This window comes from Melozone crissalis, unplaced genomic scaffold, assembly GCF_028551555.1.
Source record: "Melozone crissalis strain CALT ecotype California unplaced genomic scaffold, PUWL_Pcris_2 ptg000041l_1, whole genome shotgun sequence".
Taxonomy (NCBI): Eukaryota; Metazoa; Chordata; class Aves; order Passeriformes; family Passerellidae; genus Melozone; species Melozone crissalis.
The window spans coordinates 6,275,722-6,295,015 of record NW_026535819.1 but is presented as its reverse complement, the minus strand read 5'-3'; the positions used below and the strand labels follow the sequence as shown (position 1 = coordinate 6,295,015).

General features: G+C 48.4%; 1 protein-coding gene across 2 annotated transcripts in view; it reads left to right on the top strand.

Annotated features, from left to right (window-relative positions):
• Window positions 1-19,294, top strand: part of LOC128941990 (collagen alpha-1(XXVII) chain-like) — a 145,257-nt gene that overhangs the window by 9,953 nt on the left and 116,010 nt on the right. For both annotated transcript variants that reach the window (XM_054284130.1, XM_054284131.1), the window contains exons 3-4: window positions 3,326-4,752; window positions 14,184-14,237. In XM_054284130.1, the coding sequence (XP_054140105.1) occupies window positions 3,326-4,752; window positions 14,184-14,237 (1,481 nt within the window). The remainder of the gene's footprint in view (window positions 1-3,325; window positions 4,753-14,183; window positions 14,238-19,294) is intronic.

Below are 19,294 nucleotides of genomic sequence, written 5' to 3'. Positions count from 1 at the left end.
TAAAGGTCTGGGCAGTAACTTTTGGAACTGCTGCACTTATTCAACCCAGTTTTAGCTGTGGGCATCACATCTTGGCTGTTGGAATCTGGGAAGCTGCAAGTTATTCCTCTCCTGCCTTTTGGCTTATTTTTCTTATACAGCTTTTTGTGTGGTGAAAGGGGGAGGGAAAGAAAGAGAGGGGAAGGAGAACAATAAAATATTTTTCCCCTTTTCAGAGATGATCATGGGGTTGTTCAGGAATCTCTGTGTATCTCACTTCATGCACAGAGTCTAGATAGAAGAGTTTTTCCCAGTTGCTCAAGTGTTGCTACTAGCTTTGAGGCACCTGGGATCAGGCAGCTCTCAGTGAATGTTCTTTTTAAATAATGTGTTTTGATGGAAAAATCCACAGAGGGAAAAAGTTTGAAGGGGAAAAAATCCTCTGCTAAACTTGGAGCTGCTTCAGGATGTCAGAATTACCTTGCATTTCACATTGGTTGATGACATCCATATCCCAGGAGATGTGACCCAAGAGCCCAGGACAGTTGGATGGGGTGGAGAGGAGAGGAGATGGGCTGGGTGCACAGGAGCCCTGAGCTCTGTGCTGGACCTAGTGCTGGAAAGTTCACGTGTGTGTCCTGCAGGAGGATGCTTTATTGGGATTTTGCGTGGGCATTCAGTGTGGCTCCACCTTAGCGGCTTTTGAGGGAGAGCAGTGTTTGGGTTGTGCTTTTTTCCCTTCAGCACTCCTGGATGCTGTTGCTAACGAGGCATTGGGATTGCAAACAGCAGCAGCAGCATCCTCTGAGCATGGAAACATCCTCAGGTCTTTGCAGAGCAGCTACCAAATAAATAACTCCTAGAGCATGCAGCATCTCCAGCAGAGACAGCCCCGTCTGCCTCTGAGGGAGAACCTAAAAATACACGTAGAAATTGGAAGCTGGAGAAGAGCTGCTTGCTTAAATGGTAAATTTATTTTCTTAGGGATAAATCCTGATGCCTTTGAAGTCTGTGGCAAAGGTCCCACTTCGCTTCACTAAAGCCAGGCTTTGGCCTTTGGTGTTTCATGAGCCCTGGAGATTATCCAGAATGAAGACACTGTCATGATTCCTCTGCTCAGAGCAGGGAGGGGAAGGCTACTGAGAGACAGCCCTGTTGGACAATATGGAATAAAAACAATGGGGGACCAAGGATTTCAGAGTATGGGAGAGATGCTGTCATTAACACTAGGACATGCTGTGCATAAATTACCCCTCTGCACAGAGTGGGAACGTTTCCATCCTTTTCTACATCTGACACACCTTCTCCAGGGTAGTGTCTGCTAGAAAATGAGTCAAGCTGCTTTAAAAAAGGAAGGTGGGAATAAAGCTAAACTCAGGCAAAGTAAATACTGACGGACTCATTTTGAATACACAAAAATGGCTGAGGGTTTTGCCAAAGTCAAGGAACAGAGGTTTTCTCATCATTCTCCTCCCTTCTTGGCCAGCAGCATCACAGGTCTCAGACTGCTTGAGTCTACAACCCTTCTGGCCAACACCAAGGGGCTCTTTGTGTGCCAGTTCTCCAAATATTGTGTTCTGTGCAGAATATTTAATAGTTAAGGGTGAAAGCAACTGAATACCAAGGCCCCTTTAGAAAATGAGCTAGGGTTTTTTTTTTTTCCTTGGAGGACTGTTGATTTACTTTTAATCAAGGAAAGTTGCAGTCCCATGGTGTTAGCCATGATTGGCACCAGCAGCTTCCTGAGTGTTAAATTCTCTCCTTGCAACATTAGCATTTGGGTTGTTCACCCAGACTGGCTTCCCCAGAGGGCACTGAGATGGGAGAGCTGGCTGGTGCAGGAGTGGTGGGGATGGCATTTGGGCAGGAAGAGGGGAGGCAGTGCAGTTATCCCAGCTCACTGTCACAGCGCTGGTGTCACAGGAGTCATGAACAGCTTAACAGGGTCATTTGGGTTGGAAAATCCTTACAAATCATCAAATCCAGCTGTTAATCCAGGGCTGCCAAGCCCACCACTAAACCATTAGATGTCCCCAAGTGCCACATCTGATGTCTTTTGAGCACTTCCACGGATGGTGACTCCACCTTTCACTGGGCAGCTCGTTCCAATGCTTTACAAACCTTTTGGTAAAGAAGCCTTTCCTGCTCTTCATTCTAACACCCTCCACTCCCAGCACAACTTCAGGGCTTTTCCTCTCATCCTATTGCATGTTACCTGGGAGCAGAACCTGGCTACAACCTCCTGTCAGGGAGTTGTAGAGAGTGAGAAGTTCTCCCCTGAGCCTCCTTTTCCTCTAGCTGAGCTCCTTTAGCTGCTCAGCCAGGACCTTTTTCAGGTCTGGGCACATTTACCTTTGCAGCTTTGCTCACGTAGACCTCGGCATCTTCTCCTGAATAATTCAGCTGAGGCTGCTGCCAGCTGGCCCCAGTTTGTGCTGCTGGTGCCTGCTAATCTGAGCTGTGAATGACTCCTGATAGACCTCAGGGGCAGACGCAGGGGGTTCTGCTTGTCTGTCCATTGCAAATTCCTCCTGGAGTTGGGGAAGAAAGGTCCCCTGGGCATCAATCTCCATCCTGGCTGGAGCAAGGCACCTGGCTCCTAGGTGACATTATACAGGAGGCAAATCTCACCTCCACTACTCAGTGGCAGCCCTAACCAATTTCTGAGCTCTTCACAAACCACGTCTGGTTCCAACCTATTAAAATAATTCATTGCTGTAAGATGATCTGCTGGGAAAAAAAAAAAGTACTGTTGAGAACCTTGAGCAGTTCACTGAAATCTGGGTGTAATGTTTTTCATGCTGGGAGGCACCTGCACTTCCCTAAACTCTCCAAAGATCAAAAGCTGCTGCTTGCTAGCTTGGAGAGAGACAGATACAAGGCTTTTGCTTCCTCTGGAAGTTTTGTTACTTGCCCTCTGGGGATACAAAATTTTGCAATCCCTGCTCAATCTGTTGCTTGAATTCCTTTCCGGCTATGTGGTCAGTACTCAGAATTAAATCCCAGGAAGAGGACTAGGGGTGCTCAGTGGGAAATTTCCTTGTAGTGAGGTCAGCTCCCTCCAGAACATCTGAGCTGGTCCCTGGTGGGACAGGAGAACTCACCAGATGCACCATGGAGCTGATGCATTTTGGCAATTCCTGGTAATCACATTGAGCTTGCTCCTCACACTATGTGAGAAGAGCTGTGAGTTCTCCATGCTGGTTATGAGATTATATATGTGAGAGGGTAGCAGTAGATATGAAATTTGGGATTTCCTGTATCTTGTTGGCTTTGTGCATGGATTGGTTTGACTTCCCTCCACACTCATCCAGCCCCTCACAAAACCTTTGTTCTTCCCTTTCAGATGTGGATGTTCTTCAAAGACTGGGCCTGTCAGGGAAAAGGCCATCGAGTGGATGGTCCTCCTCACGTGCAGCTCCTCAAGGAGTCATTCCTTTCAAATCAGGGGTCATCTTCACGCAGCGGGCCCGTGTGGAAGCCCCGCTCAGCGCCCTGCTCCCCGCGGGCTCCAGCTCCGACCTGCTCCTGGTGCTGAGCCTCTGCTCCCACCGCATCAACAACGCCTTCCTCTTTGCTGTCAGGAGCAAAAAGAAAAAACTGCAGCTGGGTGTCCAGTTTGTGCCCGGGAAGATCATCGTGTATGTGGGCCACAAGCGCTCTGTATATTTTGATTACAATGTCCACGATGGCCGGTGGCACAACATGGCCATCAACATCCGTGGCCAGACTGTCACTTTATTTACTTCTTGTGGGAAGCGCAGAGTACATGCGGATTTGCATTTTAAAAAGGACGAGGCGTTGGATCCACAAGGATCTTTCCTCTTTGGGAAGATAAGCCAGCACTCCGTGCAGTTTGAAGGAGCCATCTGCCAGTTTGATATTTATCCTTCCGCCAAGGCAGCTCATCATTACTGTAAATACCTGAAAAAACAGTGCAGGCAAGCAGATACCTACCGGCCAAACCTGCCCCCTCTCATCCCCCTCCTGCCCAGGGATCCCAGTGCCTCCCCCAGCACCCCACAGCACACAGAGCCCTCGCTGCAGGGTCTGAAAAACCTGACCACTGCTGCCCCAAACTTGGAGTTTGGCAGGGTCACTGCACCGCTCAAGACGAGGGGTTCAGGTACAACAACAACCCCCACGTTGCTGTCAACCCCACCATCACGGCCAAAACTGACCACCAGAGCCACCAAGGTCACGGTGGCCCCACCTGTTGTGTCAAGTCCTAAACCACAGGTACCCACCCAGTCCCCTCGGGGCGTGGGGACAACCCTCAGGATGTCTCAGCCCACTCCCAGCACACACAGGGAGAAAACTCCTCTTCCCACAGCCAAAAGGGCACCACCAACGAGCCAGAGCCTGGTCACGGCCAGCAGGAAGGAGTCTGAGCCAGAGACCAAAAAGAAGAGCAGCCAAAAACCAACCACTGAGCCCCCTGAAGTGCTCAGTACTGCAAAGCCACTGAGGAGAGTGACTGATAACACCACGAGCAGTGTCCACCTGGTTACCCTGAAGCAAACCCCGCAGAACCCGAGCCGTGGGCCCACCCCAAAGAAGCCGTCCCCCACCAGGAGAGTGGATCCCAGCACCATCCCTCTGGTGTTCACCAAGCCACCCCTGGGCTCTGCCCGGCCCAGCTCCAGGGCCGGGGCCTCCAACCTCACCACCCCAGCTGCCACAGATGGCTATCAAATCTTTGACCCCTTGGGACCCACTCCGTTTCCATTTTTACTGGGATTTCCAGGAGTGAAAGGAGAGAGAGGACCTCAGGTAGGTTGAGGCTCTTCGTGGTGGCTGTTCCCAGTCACAGCTTGGCTCAAGGGCTGGCAGAACACAAGCTCCAAGGGTTTCTGTGAAGCTCATCCAAGTGTGGCAGCCAAGCCCTGCTGCATTCCTGATCATCACGATTCTAGCATAAATCTCAGTTTGAGCCTGAGTGTTCAGTGATGGTGGGTGACATGAAACATTTGTGGTTTAAGTTGCTCCTTTACATCAGATTTTTTAAAAGAAAGGAAAAAAAAGAGAAATCCCACCTTCTTTTCCTTTAAATTACTGGCTAAAACTTTAATGACCAGGTTGGCGCTATCTTCCACACCCTTGGTTTATCTCTGGTCATCTTCCATAGAAAACCCAGACGCCTTGAAAACACGCCTCAAGTTAACTATTTCTTGGCACTTGTCATTTATTTGTTTTGTATCTGACATTCACAAATCTAGAAAAGTGCCCCATTCCAGCAAATGCAAGTGCAGAGATGGCTTCAGAATTTACTTTTTTAAACAAAATCTCATTTGTTTTTATGGTATAAGTTTTTCTGGGGTGTTTTGTTCTGGTTTTTATTTCTCATAGCCTGCACTTAAAACATGCAAAAAGTTTCCTTTATAAATTTAACTACTGCATTCCACATAAAAAATAGCTCCTTTCAGGTTGTATACATTGGCCATTATAAAAGCATACACACGTTTTGTAATGCTAAAAGCACTCAGGCCCCACTAATTATCTGCTGGCTGCTCTTCTCTTTTTTTTCCAAATTTGAGAATGCAAACATGATCTTTAAACTGGCCAACTTTTAGGAGGATTTGGTGTTCCAACCCAAACTGTCAATAGGAGAGGGGGGTTGTACATGTAAAATAAGTTTCTCCCAGACAGAGCCTTTGGTTGCCAAGATCCAGCCTAGAGGGAATTTTTATAGCTGACTTCTTAAAATAGTGAAAGAAGAGTTTACAATGGAAATATTGAGGCTGGTGTAAGGAATGACCAGCACTTGTCTCTGCAGAGCTGCTCCTTGGTGCAAGTAACACCCAAAGTGGAATGGTTGGGTCTCCCCAGGTCCTCAGTGGGAGATGAGCAGTTTGTGTTTCCTCCTGTCCCATCTCAGAGCTGGGTGGTGATTTCTGTCCCTGTTCTCTGGGTATGGAGTCACCCAGGGTGGTGTTTTGTTCCCAGGTTGGTGTTTTGTTCTCTGGGAGAGGTGAAGGTGATCCTGGGCAGGGGTTGAGTCTGGGCTACAGGCACCCATCCCTGATGGAGTCTTGCTGCTTGGAGAAGTTTTGCTAAATCCCTGAGTAGACAGAACAAGCTCCAGCAATTTGATCTTTGTGCAGGCTTCTGTGTTTTGTGGAGAGCCATTTCAGGCGTATTTCCAAGAGAAGAAATCCAGCAGTTGTGCATTTCCCTTAAAACCCTTAGCTTTAAGGGGCGAATCTGGATGCTTGCTCCAAGCCCACCACAATCCTGACCTCTGCCACCTCCTTGCTCTTCAAGTGTCATGAGGGTGACCAAGCTCTAAGCCCCTGCAATGTAAAGAGCTTATTATTGAACTGGAGTGGAAAATCTCTCTCAGGCTTGTGAATCATAGCAAAGAAATGGATTCAGGCTGTGGAGGGCTGAGGGAAGAGATGGCAGGGTTTTTCCATCCTGTCTGAGAACAACTGGAGTCCTGAACCGAGGGAAAGGAGAACTTTCTGAGGCTCTGTCTGGCCTTATTCTCTTTGACTGCTGGAAACAAAATCAGGGCTTGGGGAGGGAAAGGTTATGGCTTGGCTGGAGCTGGCTGCCACACGGAGCTCAGCAGCTCCTGTGAGTCACTCAGAGATCTCTGTACCACGCTTCCTTGGATGTCTCTGACGTGGGAAGGGAAAGAGGAAAAAATATCAGAGTGGGGATGACATGTTGAGAAATTAATGCAGCACGTCCATGGCCAGATGAGCATGTTTGAGGGCAAAGTGCTGATAAATGTTCTGTGCCTGAGTAATTACCTGGCGCCATCCTCGTGCTGCCGTTCCTGATGAGGTCAGTGATATCCCAGCCTGGCCAGGCCAGGGAATGGGCTGGGAATATCATCTGCTGTCTGGCACAGAGGGAAGGAGAAGGTGATTAATTAGTTTTCCCAGTTGCTGCCTGATACAAGGTCTCTTCAAGAAGATTGTCACCCTGAGGAGGGAGGTGTGGGGGGAACTGTTTTCTGCCTGTTCAGCAAGAATTGGGGCCACCTTGGCTGAGATTTCTGGGCAGAGTGGCAGCCACAGAACCCTTCCATCTAGAGAAAAAGGACTGTTTTTCATCCTGATCATCCCAATGGCAGCCATGGTGTGAGGCAGTGGTGACTCAGGCCCTTAAGGCTTTGTGAATTCTACTAAAATAACCAATGAAATATTCTTAGCTGTGCAGAAAGGCCCCATCCAACAACAGAGGAAGGGTTTGATGGTAAGAGGAGTGTGAGCAAAGGACTGAAAGGATTTATTTAGGAATAAAATTCAGCACCCTCCATGTATTAATCTGTCCTGAAGGACCATGTAGATGCTGTGCAAAAGGAAATGGAGACACTGCATCCCACATGGAACTCAGGCAGAGCATTAATTCTTCAGGAGAATTGGGTTTACTGAGTAGCTAGAGGAGGGAGGGCAATATGTTCTTAAAAAAGAAAAACTTCTTGGGAACCATTAATAACCACAAGCATTTGGGATCTCAGCTCTATGGTTTTTTTGGAGGGAGGAATAACAAAAGGAACACCCAGATATCGTGCGAAGTTAGTAACGCAGCACTGACTCAGCAGCTGGCAAAAGTCCCTCTGGATCATCCCCACTGCCCAAAGCATCCCAGCCAGCCTTGCTCCAGAGCTCCAGGCCCTGCAGCATGACCCCAGCACGTGGCTGGAAGTAGCCTAAAACCCCCCTCCAAACAAAAATGTATGCTGGAAAATAGTATCTGCTGTGAGCATGTCAAACTCCTGAACTGTGATGTGGTGGGTATTTGAATCCTCCGGTGGATGGGGTGTCATTTGCTTGTCTAGACCAGCAGCAGGTTTGGCAGGGAGATTTTGGGGGGCTGCTGTAGCCTCTCCCCTGCCCACCAGCACCACCTGCCAGGTAAAGCTGTGCTAAACCCCTTCCCTGGCATGGCTGGGGTCTAGCACAGCGTACCCCAAGTCAGACCTTTCTCTTCCTATACAAAGCTGCAATTCTGTCCCTACAGCCAAGCCTCTTGACAAGCCCTAAGGGTTATTTTTAGGGCAAGAAAACCATCCCTGATGCTGAATGTGCAGGCTGTGGAAGCGCTGAGTAACAGAGGAGGAGCAGGGAGTGCTTTTGAAGGACACCCCAAAACCCCAGCCAGAGGACAGGGGGGCTCACCCCCTCAGTTCCAGCTGCATGGCCAGGCTGGAGGCAGTGGGGGTGCCTGGCAGGCTGCTCCCTCTCCCTCCCTCCCTGTCTCCCTCCCTGCAAGGCACATGTGTTTCCAAGGTCCCCAGTCTAGACTGCTCCAGCTGCCATCCTCTGCACGAGCAGTTTGTCTTGGAGCACAGCTCCTTCCCTGAAGAAACAATCCCAGCCAATTCAATCAGTGGGCAGGGGAGAGAGGTGACTGGAAACACAGATAAAATATATGAAGTGCCTATTTCCAGTCCTCCTCACACCAGAAAAGGATGTTTGAGCTGCCAGCCCATGATAAATTAAGGAACACACAACGTGTTTGAATATCTATTAATGAATGAGTCATATTAATAATAAAAAAAGAGAGACTGCATGCTTTGTATAATGCATGGGGAAAGTTTTATCCTTGCTCACATAACTGGATCAAATGTTTTTGGTGATTTAAGTGGAAATATCCCAGAAGGGAAATCTTGCAGGCAAATGACCAAGCATCAGAGAGGTCTGTTTGTGTAAAATAAAGTTAATTTTGAAGAGAGATAGTTGATAGTGGGTTTGAGATAAATGTGCTGCAAAGGATCTAGGACTGTACAAATATATACAAGTATTTTTATAAATTTTTAAAAATAGAAAGGGAGTAGTAGAGTAGGTGATCCCTGTATTCCTTCCCAGCCTTTCAGGCTGCCTTCCAAGGTCTGGGATCACTCCAGTGCCCTGCAGAGCCTGTTCCTGAAATGCCTCTATAGAAAAGTGCCTTTCATCAAGCTGGAACACTCAGATTTTGTTGTGCATTGTGCTGCTGCCCTGTGAGGAGCCCAGCTGTGGACAAGGACCTTTGTGTGATAGGTGTTGCACAGACCCAGAGCAAACATCTGTGCCTGGTGAGAAAATCGTGTTACAAGGCTGGCTCTGCACCAGCAGCCCAGCTCCTGCCAGAATTATGAGGGTTTTTGTTTTTACACTGGTTGAAACCCAGACATGTCCAAATTTTAATACGATAAGCCTGCCTTGGAGAAGAAAGTAACCAAAGTGCTGGGAGTTTTCCCCCCTAAAATTCTAGCTTTGTTTTAGGCAGTTTTTGAAGCCTGGCAATGAGAGAGGTGAGGAGAGGTTGCCAGGCTGTTGAAAATGAGGGGTTTTCTCCTTCTCTTCTCCTAAGCAGGGAATTTTGAATTCCAGTGCTTGTCTGTGCTGGTGCTTCCCAGACATACAGGGCTAAAGGGTAGGTTTGTGGCTGTGGCAATCTTTCCTGCAGGAATATTTCTTTTCTTCTTAGAAGAAAACAGTTCAGGTCCTTTATCTGCAGGGGGAATATCATTCCCTGCTCAGAACATGGTGCCAGTGTGGGAAGAAGCTTTTGGTGTGATTTCTGAACTCCTTTTTAAGTTGAATTTTAGTACAGCTGAGAAAGAGGAATGTTCTCTCTTCTCTCCTCAGTCCCAGCAGCGTTTTGCACTTCTGAAACTGAATTTTCTGGGACACAGGAGAACTGCGCCACCAGTGGCTGGACAGAAATACATTGGGAATACCCTAAAGTAAATTTGTCCATCTGTCAGTGTGCACTGGAGTATGAGCTGTAATAATTTCCTGGGAAATCTCAGCTCTTTGCTGCCAGGCTGAGTACTCATCCCTGGGGAAACCATTACAGGAATCCTTTGCTATCTGACCAAGTTGATTCAGCAGTCATTTCCCAATTTCCAGCACCAATTCTTGTACTCAGTGGGCTCTAATTCAGCAGCAGGTTTGACCTTGCTGAGTTTGGAGCTCAGAAGGCACCTTGCTCCCTGCAGCACTGCTGTGGGCAGAGGAAGCAGTGAGGGGGGCTCACACTGTGGGAGAGGCAGAGGTATAAATTAACAGCAAGAGGAAATGGCAAGATTTCCCTTATCCTCAGGGTCCCATGTATTTTCCTTTCAGACAAGCATGTTTAATTTTCCATTTGCAATTTGAAGCTCAGAGAGCTAAGATTTAAAAAAAAAAAAAAAAAAAAAAAAAAAAAAAAAGTCCCTTTTGCAGCAGCAAGTTTCCCAGCAGCAGCTTAGAATAAATCCTGTAATCATTTGGTGGGGTCGCTCGTCACTGCTAATGCTACCGTGGGAAACTGAGAAGGGTTAAACTTTATTGTGGCTGCCCTGAGCTGCTTCAGGAGCTGTTCAGGCTGGTTAACAGCTCAGCTGTTTGGCTTGAGAAGAGAGAGAGAGAGAATCTGCTGCTGCTGCTGCTGCTGAGTTTCCCCTTGATCTCTGCTCTGCTTTGTGTGATAACAGGGTGGGTGTTCTCTGCCATCCCTTTGCAGAAGGAGCAGGCAAGGAGCCAGAGAGGCAAGAGCTGCAGTGCCAGGGGCAGGAGCTCCCCACAGGAGGCTCCATCCCTGTGATGGGAGGGCAGGGCAGAGCACTGATACCCTCATCCCACTGCCAGCAGCAGAAATCCTGCTGCCCTTGGAGCACTGCCCTCTGCTCCTGGTGCAATTCCCCAGGGGTGCCCTAAGAGACAGTGCAGAGGTCCCCACAGGCTCTGTGTGACCTGAGCTGGGTCAGGTCACTCACTGATATCCTCATCCCATGCCAGCAGCAGAAATCCTGCTGCCCTTGGAGCACAGCGCTCTGCTCCTGGTGCAATTCCCCGGGGGTGCCCTAAAGGGACAGTGGAGAGGTCCCCAAAGACTCTGATCTGAGATGGGTCAGGTCACTCACTGATACCCTCATCCCATGCCAGCAGCAGAAATCCTGCTGCCCTTGGAGCACTGCCCTCTGCTCCTGCTGAAACTCCCCAGGGGTGCCCTAAAGGGACAGTGCAGAGGTCCCCCAAGGCTCTGACCTAAGCTGGGAGTGAGGCTAGGGGTAGGGCAGAGCACTGATATCCTCACCCCACTGCCAGCTGCCTGAGCAAAAACCTTCAAAATCCTCCTGGAAATCCTGCTGCCCCTGGGGCACTGCCCTCTGCTCCTCCTGAAATTCCCCAGGGGTGCCCTAAAGGGACAGTGCAGAGGTCCCCAAAGGCTCTGTGTGACCTGAGCTGTGTGTGCAGGCTCACTGATAGACATCTCCTGACTGCATCCATCACCTGTGAGAAGCTGGGCCCTCACCCAGCCCTTCCCCTCTGGATGCACACTTTCCTTGAGTGAATTTCAGCATTCTCTCCCCAGTTGTGACATGTGGGGCTCTTGTCCCTGAGCTTGAGCCTCTTCTCTGAGAGGAGGGATAGAGAGGCAGAGGGGAAAGGAGACCCAAGGAGGGCACAGCCCTTGTCCCATCCAACCCAGCCACCAAGGAGCTGAGAAATGTGACAAATAAACACAAAGTGGCCTCACAGGGTGTCACTTCTCAGCACTGCCTGTGCCCATCCTGCCCCACTCCTCTTCTACCTTCACTGGCTTCAATTTAAGTGGTCACATCCTTTCCTTCTGCAGTTATTGTAGTGCCTGGCACCTTTGAGCCACCCATCCCACCTTCCCTTTATCCCTCTTACTCCTCAAGCAAGGAAAAATGAGTCTGGAGGGATGGCAGATCAAAGCACCATGGCAGGGACTCCTGAGCTGTGTGATGTCTGCACTTGAGGCTTTGTGAATTCTACTAAAATAACCAATGAAATATTCTTAGCTGTGCAGAAAGGCCCCATCCAACAACAGATGAAGGGTTTGATGGTCGGATGCTCTGTGCAGTGTCTGCTCTGTGCTTTTCCAGCTTTTCCAGCCTTTCTCTCAACTCTGTATTCCCACTCCAGTGCTGGTGTTAACTCTCTCCTTATTTTTGTGTCAGCTTCAGTCTGTTCTGAGCAGCTCACATTTTTGGAGAAGGTTTTTGCTCAAGCAGCCAAGTACAATTGCAGCTGCTGTTAGCAGGAGGTGGAAAAGGCCACCTCAATTCTGGTACATGGGCAATGCCATGCTCACACAGTTGCATCTCCTCTTTTACCTCCTCTAAGGGTGTAAATGGGGATGGGGTTTGGTGAAGGAGAGATCAAGGACTTGGATTAATCTCTGATAAACTCTTATTAAACCTGTTGCTGCCTCAGTTGCACTGGATTCATAGTTTGATAGTCATCATCCCAACTAAAAGGGCAAGGGGATATTTTTAATAAAATCTGTGATCAGTGATATTTTTAATAAAATCTGGAGCACAGTTATACATGAGGCTTAAAAAAACCCCCTACAATTACGTGTCTATTTGCACAGCTGTATAATTGCATTATGCATGGGGCCCTGAGCTGGCACAATGGCAGGTTAAAACACTGGGATATTGCTAAAATCAGGGTCAGCTGTATCAATGAGGGTTGTTAATACAAAGAGCACTAATACTGTGTTAGCCAGCAGCTGGCAGAGGGGTCAGATGAAGTGTCCCACACTGTGGAGATGGGACATGTCCAGGGCAGGCAGGGCTGGGCACCAGCAGGGGCTCATGTGGTGACAGAAGTCACAGTGTCACACTGAGGGACATTACCTGTGGCTCATGTGGTGACACAAGTCCATCCCTGTGTCACACTGAGGGACATCAGCTCTTCTGTGCTGTGTAATCTCCTTTAAAACAAACATTTCCTTGTTATCTTCACTACAGGGATAAAAAGTTGCTATTTATTTGTTGTGCTGATAAATTAATAGCACAGAGGACACTGGGCTTTGCTTATGCCTTCATTGATTTTTTTTTTTACTGTGCCAAGTTTGGCTCTTAAAATAGATGGTAAGACTTTAGATAATGGACTTTTATACAATTTAATGTGCTGTTTACATGTGGGAGGGTTGGTAATATCAGGGGAGTAATTATCCATTGGTTACCTGTATGGTTCAGGCAAGTTTTCTCTTTCCAAAATCTTTTCCTGGGCATGAGATTTGGGGTAGGGATCTCCTGGGTTGATTTTTTTTATTACTAAATCATGCCCTTGGTGATTCCTGGGTGCTACACTAAAGATCTTGAGCTTTTTGGCTCCTGCTCATGGCAGCACCAGCCTGAGCAGTTCTGAGCAGCAGGGCCAGCCTGGCAGGGAGGAGATCCCACAGGGATCACCCAGTGGGAAGGGAGCAAGGCCAGAATGTGGCCATGGGTATCATCCTGCATTGCTCCATGCCCTGCACCTTCATCCCTGTGGAATGCTGTTCCTGCCATGCAGGCAGAGAGCTCAGGCTGCCCTCCAAACACCCCTCACTGCCTGCTCTGCATGTGTCTCCACTGAATGCAATGCAAACTTGTCTTTTGTAGCAAGCTACCAGAATATAAATCCTCTGGGAGGCACTTTAATTAGCAGTTATTCTTGTCAGACATGTTTGGCTTGGGGGAAAAAGAAGTTTTGAGGAGTTATTAGGAGTTGCAGATGGCTCTCCAGAAATCTGAATTCTCCAGCCCATTGGAAAATAAAAGAATAAATAGATGGACAAATTCAAACCTCGTTGGTTAAGTATTTTTTCCTAACCTGTTTCAGATCAGTGCACAGCTGGGCTCCTGATATCTCCACTTTGTTCCTCCCTCTTACAAGAGCCCCCACTACTCTGACGTGAATGACCCGACCTTTCCTTTGCTACAGAACCGTATTTAAGAATTTCCAACATTGACACCAATGTTATTACATTTTATAACCTGCTGCTCTGAAATATGAAGTGCTGGGGTTGCACATGATCACAGATTTTGTTGTAACTCATGTAAGAACCTCCAACACCAAGAGCTGCACGTGTCCATCTGACAGAGATCAGAACACACAATGTGCTTCCCTTGCCAAGGTGCTAACACAGAGCAGGAAAACCCAAAGCTGGGACACAGGTCCAGGAGAGGGGAAGCACAGCTGTGATCCTGGGAATGCAGGCTGCAGCAGGGAGATGGGGATGCTCTGTCTCTGCTCTCTGGAAATACGTGCTCCTGCAGATGTTTTTGTGCATTTTTATCCCTTTATAGCAATAGCATAAGCTGAAGGGAAGTTTTGGCTGTGGTGCTGTAATTGGCCCTTCTCCACAGGTCTTCTCCAAATGGTTGTGTTATGGGTCTCTCTCTTTGTGAAGCACTGTCAGGAGCACTATTCTGTTACAGAACATCACTAATACCTGTTTTTATTTTTTTGTTTTTCTAGGGCCCACCAGGTCTGCCAGGCTTACCAGGACCCCCTGGCAAGAGAGGTTCTCGAGTAAGTGCTTTAAAATTTCCTTCTATTTGTATTTGAATCTGCTTGTCCTGTTGTTCCAAGGGCTGCTGTAGCTCCTGTGGCTGAGTGATGATTTCTTCAGGACCCTCTCTGTTGAGCTCTGGTCTCCTTCTCTCTCATTCCCTGCTGGAGGTTTCCACACGGGTGATTTGCAGCCTCCCTGAGCTAAGGTTTGGCATCAGCAAAGGCTGGGGATGGATGTTTCCAAATGGCTGTCAGGAGAATGAGATCTGTCTGTCTCATTTTGTTTCCAGTATCTGTTCCTTCTTGGAAGCTGAATATTAGCTGAATATTAGCTTTGGCTGCTTTTTGTACTCCCCTTCCCTCTCCCCAGCTGCACAAATTGTTTAGTTCAAGGTCCTTCATTGGTGGGACCAAGGTCCAGGACCAAGGACTCAGCACACACAGATTTGAGGGGTTTTTGTTCCCCAGAGCTGCTCTCTGACTCCTTTTCAAGCCCTAAAGCAGAATGCCTTATCAGCTCAGGAATTCGCAATGGCTCTCGCAGAATTTCTTCCTCCCCAAAATGAAATTGTGCTGCAGATCTTTGCACACTGAGTGCTGTGCTGAGGAAACATCTGGAGCTGAGTGCTGCAGCTAGCTGTGAGAAAAGCAGAAAAGCCTCCTGCTCTGGCCCAGCTCTCCCAGGGCTGGGCAGAGTGCCTGACCTGGATACGGAGCAGTGCTGGCACTGCTCTCCTGGCAGCTTGGGGCTGCTTTCCTGGGAGCACAGGCTGTCCCACAGGGTGCAGCCATGGATCCCCTTCCCTCAGCACTGCTGTGGGCTGGGAATCCAGAGGTGTGAGTGTCTGAGGCTGGAGGAAGGGAATATTTGGATGTGTGATGCAGGCAGCATCCTGGCCTGGCAGCAGAGGGAGATTTCCTCACACATCCTTGGCTGAGCCTCAGGCCCCGTGTAATGTCTTTAAAGAGCAGGCAGGAGGCTGAGCTGGGAGGCTCTCAGGCATTCCCCCAGGACACTTGTTACACTCCTGTGAGATCTCACAGTGACCCGCAAAAACAAACTCATCTCCTTCTCCAGCAGTGAAATGCAGGAGCCCTGGAGCCTGGGCCTGTGGGAATCAAAAGCTGATTTGGGCTGTAAGTGAGGGGGTTAGGCAGCACCAGGCTCATGTTTATAAATAGGACAATCTGGTTTTAGTGAAGCATCAGCCCTGATATCTTCTTCACAAATGCCCAAGCTGCTCCCACCTCAGTAGATTGCCCAAAGTTTTCATTTCTTGGCATCCCCATTAAAGCTGGAAGTTGTTTCCTACCCCAGCTCATTGCTTATGAGGGTTGTTTGCTGTTACTCCTGGCAATCCTGTGGTTTGCAGACTAAACTCCAGCTCTGGAGCCCCCAGCTGCATCCCCTGCCTGCTGTATGAGTGACCAAATTTCAGCTCCACAGCCCAATTCCACTTGAGTTTCTTCTGAAGGAAATAGCACCATGGAGGCTGTGTCACAATTGTCTGTCATTCCCCAGCTGTGGCGTGCTCCATCCTATATTTAAGGATGATCCTCTGGAAGACAATAAGCAACAGAGGTTTCTGAGCTCAGTCCCTGCCAGAGGTGCTGAGAATTGGTCCAGGAAAGCGTTCCCAGTTAGGAAGTGCTCAGCACAGCTGAGCCTGGCTTGGCTCAGGCCCCTTCAGAGAGGCTGTGCTAATTTTGGGAGGGGGCACAAGGGTCACTCTGTGAATGTCTGGCCTGGAGCACTGGAGACAGGACTGCTCTGTGCCTCAATTGTTTGGACTTTGGGAAGTGTTTCTCCTGGTAGTTTTTTTTTTCTTGTGTCTCTTTGGGATTTAGGGATTTCATTGGAAAGTGAAGCTGCCAGGAACTAAGGCTTAGGGGAATTCTTGCATCTTTTGCTTTTGTTGTGCTTGAAAAACTTAAAAATAAACGTGCAGCATTGCAGGGGTCATGTTCCACCTCTCCTAACCTGATCCTCCAAAAAAGCAGCTGCAGAGCTCCTGCACCAGCCCATGGATAAGCCATGAGTGTCCCATCAGGCTACAGCCCAAGTTTGGAGCTCCAGAGGAGAGGTGAACATTGCAGACAGCTTTGCAGTGCTGGATGCAGAGGAAAGGAGGGATCTTTCTGTCCCCAATGCAATTTTTGGCCTAATACATGAGATTATTGCCCTTGTGGTAACTTCTGTATAATTTCAGTGTTATTAATGCTTATACAGCTGCCTGGCACATTTGAAAATCCAGTAGCACCATTTGACTTGTGACTTTCTGTAACTGTGAATTTGCTTCATGCTGATGTGTAGTGCAGAATTTCCACCCCATATTGTCTCCTCGAGACTGTGGTGGGTCTGTAAGGAAATCTGGCTGCTCCCATGGATCTGTGTCCTGGTTTCAGCAGATGAGCATCACCAAACCTGCCTGTGCAGTCTGAGGGTGGCTCTTCCATGTAGGTAATGCCACCTGCTTTGCCAGAACACACCCCAGCCTCTGTGACAGCATGGAAAAGGTTCTGATTGGGACATAGTTCAGCATTCAAGAGCAATCCAAGGCAAGGTAGCAGAGTGGATAGTGTGGTAGTCTTGTTGAAAATTAGTTTCTCCATTTTTAAAAGCCAATCCCCATTCCAGGAGCATGGAATTAATTGTACACCAAATCACTCCAGCAGCAGAGACCCACTGAGACAGATTCAGGCTATTCCTGTGCTCTCTCTCTGCAGCTATGAAAGCAAATTTTCATTTTCATAACAAGTGAAAACAAGGTGCTTCTTTTTCTCATTATTTCCTGAGGGTTTCCAAGAGAAATGAGTTAAAAATTGCAGTGGGAATGGCTAAGAACACTATCCCAGGAATGGTTAATAACACTATCCCAGGAGTGCTAATAGCACTATCCTAGGAGTGCCAAACACTGTCTCAGGAGCTCTCCAGTCTGTAGAGATATTGCTGTGCTGCCATGTGTGCTCTCCAGGAAAGGTTTCTCTGTCTCTATCCAGCTGGTTTTCAGGATGGTTTTCAGCTTTCATGTCTGCATTAAAGAATTTGAGACATAGGAAGAGGTCTGTCCACACTGTTTATTCTTGGATAAATGTGCTGTGTGCCTGATCAAGTGTCTGTGTAAGATCTGAGGGAATGGCAGTGTTAGCAATGAAGGATTTCCCCAGCTTTATATGATGTGAAATGCCAGGCAGGTCACAGGACACCTTTTCCATGGTGGCAAGTGTGAGTGGTGGCACTGAGTGACACCCCCAGTTCTGTGCAAGCCATTAGTGCTGAGCTTTTTGCATTTCTCCAAAAATCAGGGTCTCCCAGGGAGGCAGAGGCTGGGGCTGGGATTTTCTCTCAGGGATGTGCCAGCAAGCTCTGCAAGGAGCTGTCAGCAAAGGGCTCCCACTGGAGCAATCATTCCTTCAGCACTGCAGCTTGTTCCTGCTCACTGCAGGCTCTGGGAGCTTCACCCAGCGCTGTCGGCATGAGGGGCTTTGCACAGCACATCTGCATTGAGCAGCACATCTGCATCCACCACAAGCTGGGACTCCTACTGGTGTGGTTTGAGCAGCAAAGTACCCACAGTTTGGGCAGGTCTGCAGAAAAAGCTGTGAGTGACACTTGGTCTCAAACCCTGCCCTCCAGATGAGGCTGTGCAAATCCCACTTACCTGGTTTGCCTCTGCATGAAGGAAACAGCAATTCTGAGGCACATGCCGCACAGGAGTGCAGCTCATGGGATGGTTTGGGCTGAAAGGGACCCTAAAGATCATCTTGTTCCAACCTGACACCATGGGCAGGGAACCTTCAATTAGACCAAGCTGTTCTAAGCCCTGTCCAACCTGGCCTTGGTTGTTTCCTCAGCCCCCAGGACAGCAAGAAAAGAGCAGCAGAGTTTCCAAAACGCTTAAATAATTCAGGAATTCACTTTAATAATCCAGGTCCCACTGGTGGTCACTCCCTCTCCAACAGGTGAGCAAACACAGGTACAAGAAGTGTTTCATCCCTGTCCACACCATAGGTCAGAGGCAGAATCAGCAACAGAAAGCCCTGACATGCTTTACTGAGTAATTGCTCTTGGTTTATTTAAACTCTGAGACACCAAGGGAGAAATCCAAATGGATTTGGATGAAGGGAACACACATGCACTCCCTGATGCTTCAGGATGCATTTGCCATCCTCCTGTGAACCATAGCAGCTTGAAAGACTGGGAGGTCCCAGTGTAACATGTCCCTGTCACATTTGGTCTGTGCTTGGAAAAAATCACCCTTTCCTTCAAAATGCAGGGCTTCCCTCCTGAAACAAGCAGCTCAGTCAGCTGGGGAGATTCCCCAGCATCCTCATGCCATTAGGAAGATTTTCCAATTTCTGAAAAGTGTTTAAAGAAACAGTTTGCTTGGCTTCTCTTCAAATATTTAGCTCTTTTTCAGCAAGCCAGAGGTCACAGTGGGATCTGTAGGTCAGAAGCAGAAAAAGTTGCTTTACACAGTGAAACCCCAAGACTTAATGAGTGGTCATTCCTCTGACTGGAGCTCTTTAGCATTTAGCAGGAGTTGGGAGGATTTTTTTCTCCTTCCTTGTGAATGCTGGAGGGTTTGAGGGAGCTATGCACAGTTACACTTTTGTTAATTTTTGTGGGCTGGGAACCACGAGGCATAAAAGGGCTTCTGTGAGCTGGGTCCCATCTCCAGGCACCCCCAAGCCTTTCTGGGTGGCTCAGGGTCCTTCTCAAGCAGCATCATTCACACAGAAGGCATTCCAGGGAGAAGGGAAACCCCTCCTGCCTTGGAGAACACAAATTCAGGGATTGTTCTGTCTCCGTGCCACGGAGCAGCCTGGGGCTGCTACTGTCCCATGTCACATTTTCCATGCAGCTTCTGGTACAAGGCTTGGAAGCTTCCAGATGCAAGGATGGATTGTTTCAGCAGATATGGGAAGCTGAAGTGACTGGGGAAATGAGCAAATGTGACACATGCAGTGGGATTTTTTCATTTAGTGGTCTCAGCACTGTCCTACCCTGTGTGTAGATCAGAGGAGCAAAACTGATGTATTGGTGATAAATATATTTGGGAGAATCCAAATTT